Source organism: Oculina patagonica, chromosome 1 (assembly GCF_052425735.1).
Source record: "Oculina patagonica isolate OP01 chromosome 1, crgOcupat, whole genome shotgun sequence".
In the NCBI taxonomy this organism is placed as follows: Eukaryota; Metazoa; Cnidaria; class Anthozoa; order Scleractinia; family Oculinidae; genus Oculina; species Oculina patagonica.
The window spans coordinates 28,828,104-28,835,663 of record NC_135758.1 but is presented as its reverse complement, the minus strand read 5'-3'; the positions used below and the strand labels follow the sequence as shown (position 1 = coordinate 28,835,663).

Here is a 7,560-nt window from a genome sequence, read left to right as displayed (position 1 = left end):
TCATCACATATCTATATCTTTAAGCTATGTAAGAAATGGTAGCCTGCAAACGCAGGCGTATTTCCGGCTGTCACTTCAATCCAATGGCAGTGAGAAGCGACAGCTGGAAATATGTCTGCATTGGCAGGCTAAAGTAAGGGTTACATTATTTTCTTTTTATGTATGTGACAAGCGTACCACTGCAGTAAAAGTTGGTATGTGAATGGGCAAGGCGTAATCGAACCCGCAGGCAGAGCCTCACTGTATAAAGCTTCATAGTGAACCACCCTTCCCCCTCCCACTTGATGGCAACTAAAGCCTCAAAATGCAATAGGTCAATCATATTGAACTGTAAGTTTTTATATGTCTGGGACCAAAATAGAGAAGTAGAAATGTTATTCTTTGCTATTAACCATTAGTCTAATTATTGTACATGTAAAGTTGCGTTAGAAACAGATCAATGGCAGCAGAGTCTTTTGCTACCAATGGTATTATATCACTAAAACTAAACCTGTTGTACTTTGATCATTTCCTCAGATTACACTTGCTTGTTTGAGTTTCAGTTAGTGTAATGTATGTTAGAAAGAAGTTTATTTTACAATAAAGAAGATTTGTAAGTCTTACAGTTACGGTGTGGTCGTTGAGTAAAGGATAAGAACAGGTTTCCTTTCGGCAGCTGCGAAGCCGGTGGCCAATCGGATAAAGTTTTTTCAGTTCCATGAAGTTCTTTGGTACAGGCCTTATCTAATTATAGAAAATTAAGGCTTTTAATTGTCACGACTGCTATTATGCGAAACGCAAGGGTAAAATCAAACATTATAAATTTACATACAGAACGGAGCCAGGTCTCAAACATCCAGGAAGTGGATAGGTAACGCATTGATTTCGCAGCCAATCAAATCAAGAAAAAATTTAAAAAAATGATGATAGTCTCAAGTAAACGTCGTGAAACGTTATATCCACTTGCTCAGAGGTGAAAATATTAATAATATATTTTGACCGAGCTCCCTAATGATAGAAAATGCACGTTCTCAGTGGCCAAAGACACTTGTTACAACTAAGTTACCACGGATCACTGCGTGTTCAGATAAAATAACTTTACACTGCTCCCTGGGGAGGGGGAGGGGGCACTGCACAACATAGAGGGAATCCAAAATGCTATGTCGAGCACACATTTCCTTGAAGACCTGTCACTGGGTTTACTTAAGGCTTGGACTGATAATGCATATGGCTCTGTACTGAACTTGCCTGTCCATTTCATGTAACGAAATGTTCGGTAATGAAATGGTTTCTACGGCCTACGGCCTGTGTGCACCCATGAACTCTTTGCTTGGGGGCTGCTGCGCAGTGCTACACCATGTAAAAAGATGTTACAATTGGGTTTGACGCAATAAAAAAATGGAGGAGTCATTTGTAACCTAAAAATTTTTACTCCACTTTTGGAGTTACAGTAACTCCGGTATGGAGTTTAAATAACTCTTTTTGTAGAGTAAAAGTGACTCCCCCACTGGAGTTATTATAACCCCAAAATTGGAGTTAAATTAAGGAGTTAAAATAACCCCCAAAAAGGGGATACATTTAACCTAAAATTTTAACTCCACTTTTGGAGTTAGAATAACTCTTTGAAAATTACTGTGTATTTAGAATCAATCGCGTATGAGGCAGGGGTCCGAGTTGGCGGTAACCCCCCGCCCGAAGACGTAATTTTCAACCATTTTTCGGGACAAATGCTTGGAATTCGAGCAACAAGCCTAGAGAAACAAATAGAAAATAGCCCGAAAAATCTCACCATTACGTCCAAAACGAATTACAGTCAACTCTCTCTTAACGGACACCTCTATAAGACGGACACCTCTGTAAGACGGACACCATGTGTTGGTCCCGTACCTACCGTTTTTCAGTCATTTTTAAGCGATGACGTCAGGAAATCGCTTATTGCCATCGCCCGACCGACCGGATCTTTTTGTCTTTTTGTCTGTTTCGGTCGAACAGAAATTAAGTTTAACTTGATAACAAGAAATCGCCGCATAGAACACAAAAGCAAAATACTCTCATGCAGTTAGAATGGAACAATACAATGTTGTATAAACGAAAGAGACTAATTACATATGATGGGATCTATTAGAATTAGTAGACAGAAATTTCTAACTCTTATAATCATAAGGGCCGCCGTGGGCAAGAGACCGGTTGACCTTTCTTGCAGCTTAAAAGCTAGCTCCCGCGTATCGTATGTCGTTTATCGGAAGTCACACACTACAATATAACGCAATCCACTGTTGTTCAATTGAGCAAATCTACGAAGAAAATGTATTATTAACTTGGCATCCTTGGCCTGCCTACTGTTAATTCTGTATTTATTTGAATTCCATAATATCCTAACTATGCTATTTAGACAATCACCAACATTGCTTCTTAGTACACTGCAATTTAGCCTGCGTAGCGGGCGCCGTAGTTTCGAGCGCGCGTATATGGGAAACGCGAAAGGCGCGAGAGGGCCATTCGGCCTTCTCGCGATCACGCACTCTTTAAAAACGCGCTTTTATTAAACTACACAGACGCCTGCAACGCAGGCTAACTGCAATAGGATAACAGTCTTTATCCCGCCCTCAATTATGTTAGACCCTTTGTGAAACGTCATCGCTTCTGCATGCACTGCATGCCGTTTATTATTGTAACTAAACTCCCTATAAGACGGACACCTCTCTAAGACGGACAGTTGGAGCCGGTCCCGACGGTGTCCGTCTTAGTGAGAGTTGACTGTACATTAACAAAAAAATTGGAAATCTGCTGCAGTTTGTGATTCAAAGCTCTAAATTTCTCATTTGTCTGATTTCGTTTCCTATCACAAATTATTATAACATGTCAATCATGCATGTTTCGATTTTTCTCGCAAATTTTGCATCATGACGTCTCAGTTTAATTCAGTTGGAGTCATTTCGAAGTGAGTGGGAAACCAGAAGTTAGGGTATATAGCGCGAACGTTTGCGTGCGGTGTAAGACCTAAAAATAATGATGATAATGACGATGATGATGATAACTAAACCCCTGGAACAGACTAGATATTGTATTATCATTAAAGGACATGTTACACGAGGCTATCTTCCTTGCATTGCAACGCAACTATGGCGAATAAAAACATTGCAAGCTTCAAAGGGATATCACAAATTCGCAATTTTTGTTGAAAACTTGCATTCCATCCGCTTGAAATTAGCATCTTGAAATCTCTGATTGGTTCGTTTTAAAAAATGCAAGTTGCGACTGACAAGTCATATGCAGCAAATTGCCTCACAACGTTGCGAGAAATAAAGGATATTTTTACTTTTCTTGCAACTTACAACGCAACCTTTTGCAAAAAAGGGCGTTACACGTGAAATGTTTTTGGCAAGTGGCAATGCAACTTTTTGCCTTGCAAGTGGCAAGAAAAATTCAATGCATATGATAGTAGATAGTACAATACCTATATAACGATCCGATAACGATGAAGAGTGAAGCAATGGAAGTAAAACTCGCTGGAATCGCGCTAAATCGTGCTTCCTATGCCCAGGACTTCCATCCTGCGTCTCTTGCTGTCTGCACTCTCTCCATATTTTCGGGACGCTTGAACAACAAAATTTTACGTCACTTAGGGTGTTGCTATTAAACAGAAACTAATACATCTTTCTTTATAAGCATTTTGCCAGTTCTTTGTAAGCAACGGAATTCTGAACATGCTCGAAAAGGGAGCTCGTTTCCTATCCCGGTTTCCTATGAGGGGGGGGGGGGGGGGGGATCCTATCAGCGGTCATTGTGAAAGGTTTTGTTATTGAGAGTAACATACACGAACATTTAATTTACTCCGTTAACCGCAGTTCAAAATTGTAAACTTTTAGCACTAAGGTGAGAATTCTTTTCCCTTATCCTTCTCAACAAAAAGGCCGGAAAGAATAATACCCTCAGCTGATCTCAGTTGCCAGTTCCTTCAGTCAGGACAATGAATGTCTGTGTAGCATATACAACGCAATCTCTTTTTACGAAGCCACCCGCTGTACAAAAACGAGTCCGCCAACAGAAAACTGTAGTCGCGAGGGCCGAATCAGATATACCTTTTGGAAGGAAAATAAGTCATGTCTACGCTGAAAGCACTTTCAAAGACCTGGTCAATGGATCACAAAGAAAGATGCAAGTCTCTGTTTAACAACGAGATCCTAAGTGACGTCAAATTTGTCGTGCAAGCGTCCCAAAAACATGAAGAGTGTGACAGCAAGAGAAGCAAGATTGCCATTCCAGCTCACAAGTTCTTGTTGTCGATTTGCAGTCCTGTGTTTTTTGCAATGTTTTGCGGTGAAATGGCTGAAACCAAAGAACATATTGATCTCCCTGACTGTGAATACGAAGGTATGTTGGAGTTGTTGCGTTACATCTACACTGATGAAGTTTGCTTGAACGCAAATAACGTGATGCAAGTGTTGTATCTGGCCGAGAAATACATGATTCCTTGCTTAACCGATGAATGTACTGAGTACTTAGGAAAGAATCTTGATTTATCAAACGTGTTTTGTGTCTTACAACACGCTCAACAGTTTGAAAATAAAATTCTTTTGTGTTGTTGCTGGGATTTGATCGACAAGGACACTGAAGAGGCCTTGAAATCAAATGAATTTCTGAGCATGGAGAGATCTTTTGTAAACCAGTTAGTGGAAAGAGATACGCTAAACATCAGAGAAGTGGAGTTGTTCAAGGCTGTAGATTGCTGGGCAAAAGAAGAATGCAAGAGGCAACAACTTAAAATGGACGGCTCTGTCAAAAGACAAGCCCTTGGAGAACAGATTGTGAAAAATATTCGTTTTCCAATCATGAAGGAGAAAGAGTTCGTGGATGCTGTGCTCGAAAGCAAAATTTTACTACAACAGGAAACAAGTGACATCATGGAATATTTCAGCTCTACTGTGACTTCACCAGTTGGTTTCACTAATGTTCACAGAATGGGTTCCCTGTTACGATGTTGCAGATTCAAGAGTTTTCTTCATGACAGATACCTCAAAAATGATCCTGACGATTATGACTTCTTTTGTCTCAAAGTTGACAAGGACATAATATTGCATGGTGTTTCTCTTTTGGGTAACAATGGTGGTGAATTTACAGTCAAATTGGATTTTTTTCTTTTTCATGATGATGAAGATGATGATGGTGATGATGATGGTGATCATGTAGTTCTTGCATCTAAAACTGGGACTTTTATCTCTAAGGAAAGGAAGTGTAACAGTGGATTTTATTATGGCTTTGATGTTATTTTTGATGAGCCACTTGCTGTTGAGAGAAATGTTCTTTACCTCTATGAAGCATATGTAAATGGCCCTGGCCGTCATCTTGGAAATGATATTGATTATGCTTTTGTTTCTGGAGTAAGATTTGACTTTGAACATAAGGAGTTTTATCGTGACCCCACCTATGGAGGTCTTTCCGAAAGTTTGTGTGCAGAGCTTTTGTTCATAGTAAAGGAATGACCTTGAAACTAACAGAAAACAGGGGCACCCAACGGAATATTTCGTTAAAATATCTGTTCGGAAGACGATTTGAGATCTAGAATTTTCAGAACATTCATTGTAAATTTTTTTGCTTGCCTGCCTTTCCTCCTAGGATTTTCGAATATCTAAAAAACTGGTATAATTGTTCATTTTTAACTGATTTTTACTCTAAAAAGGTCACCTAGAATTTTCGGGAGCCCCTCTGGCTGGAATTTTTTCGAAAAGGTAAGTTTTGATCCCTATAACTTTCGGATCACTAGACTTTCAGCTAGGAAATCCGAACAGATAAAAAAATTTTAGGGGATAAAAATATGCCTATATAGATCTACCGTTTAAATACTAAAATACGTTCAACGGTGCTATCTTTAAGTGGTTTTGAACTATATTCTCGTTGGGTGCCCCTGAGAAAAGTTGTTTTACTGTAAAGCAGAAGCAGTAAGTTTTAAGTTGGTGACAACTTATTAAAAGAAACCTCATATCGAATAGTTTAATTATATAGAAATGAATTAGGATCCATGTACATAATTTGGTGTTTTTATGCTCCAATTTTCCAAAGAGAAAAAACAAAATTAGTCTAAAATATTTGCTTTTCTCTGTTTTTAAAGGCACTACAAACACCCAATGGGAAAAATGGCTATGTGGAATTTGACACATAGCTGGTATATCACAATGTGACTACTTCAACCAAGGCCTCCCTAGCAAATTCTTTACAAATTGACCGATAGTGATTGCATGTTAAAACAAATGGTCACACATTTATTGCTTCTGTAGCATGTAGCTGGGGTAGATCCACATTTTGTAGGAAATTTGTGGTTAACATACAAGGTTTTCATTCCCTATTTCGCACAGATTTTGTCAGGTGGCCGTGGTTGGAGAAGTTTCACTGTAAGTTCTAGTAACCCATTACAAACATTTTTACAAGAAGTTCCCTAAAAAAGTGTTTTGCCAGCAAAATTAATGGCAATCAACTGCACATTGCCATAGGAGAGGGGAAAAAAATTTGTGTGTCACTGAAATAAAAAACTTGACATCCATTATCGGCAATTTTCAATAATCATCCCATGTTTCCATCCCCTCACTGTATTATGGGGAAAATATTACAAAAGTCAGTTCAATTGTCGCTTAAAATTTTATTTGCAAGTAAAGTTTTGTTATGAACTTCATGTCTTCCGCATTCCTAGCAAATCAATACCAAGGGAAAAAAATCTATCTTCGCTTTGCTAGGATATAACTAAACCAGTTGTTCTTTGATTGCCCTTGAGTACCTTTCGATGCCTTGGGTTACACTTTCTAGTAAAAAAATAATTGTAGCATCAATTAGTGTAATGTATCTAAGTAAGAGGTTTATTTTACAATAAAAAATAGTGTGATTTCCAAAGATGTCCATGGTTCCATTGTTCAGCACTATGCTGTCACCAAGAAAAGCAAAGGAACAAGTTTTCGGTATCAAAAATCAAGTTTTCCATATTCCATGAATTATTACCTTTTTCTCTTATTTTGAAAGTGTGTGGATGGGGGTTTTATTACCAAATTAAAAATGTTTGGGTTTCTATATTAAGAAAGGAATATGCGCCTAAGACTGGTCCTGGTTGCTTCAGAGTTCGTGCGATTTACTTTCAATACGCCGCCATGACACTTCTCAACTTATCTTTTACTATCGATTGTATTCTTGAACGTTTTCTAAGGTTAGATTTGAAAGAATCGGTGTCCTTCACCTACAAACTAAACGTCTGTAGCACGTCAATGGCATGGCACAGTTTCGAGCACAGTTCGTGTTTTGAGGGGCATTCGGGGTGGCTCTGACTCGTATACATGTTTATTTCTAAATATAAAATTCAATGTTTTTAACTACAGCCGGTGTCACAGCGGATTTTGACCCCCCCCCCCCCCGCCGATTTTGACCCCCCGGACCAAATCCGCTAGCAGATATTGACCCCCCTTCGCCGATTTTGACCCTCCCCTAAACAACTGTTACTTAAGCTTTGTTTCCCTCTTACTCAGTAAACTTTCCATTTGCAAACTTTTTTTCAACGTTCCCTCGAACGACAACACAAAACTTGTTATGATTCTGCATATT

At 38.9% G+C, this 7,560-nt stretch overlaps 1 protein-coding gene across 1 annotated transcript; it reads left to right on the top strand.

Moving 5' to 3' along the window:
- Positions 1-4,083: 4,083 nt before the first annotated feature.
- Positions 4,084-6,813, top strand: LOC144649654 (BTB/POZ domain-containing protein 6-like). Its single transcript, XM_078509212.1, has one exon. It carries the CDS (start codon positions 4,119-4,121, stop codon positions 5,460-5,462), a length of 1,344 nt encoding a protein of 447 aa, XP_078365338.1. The 5' UTR covers positions 4,084-4,118; the 3' UTR covers positions 5,463-6,813.
- The last annotated feature ends 747 nt before the right edge of the window (positions 6,814-7,560 follow it).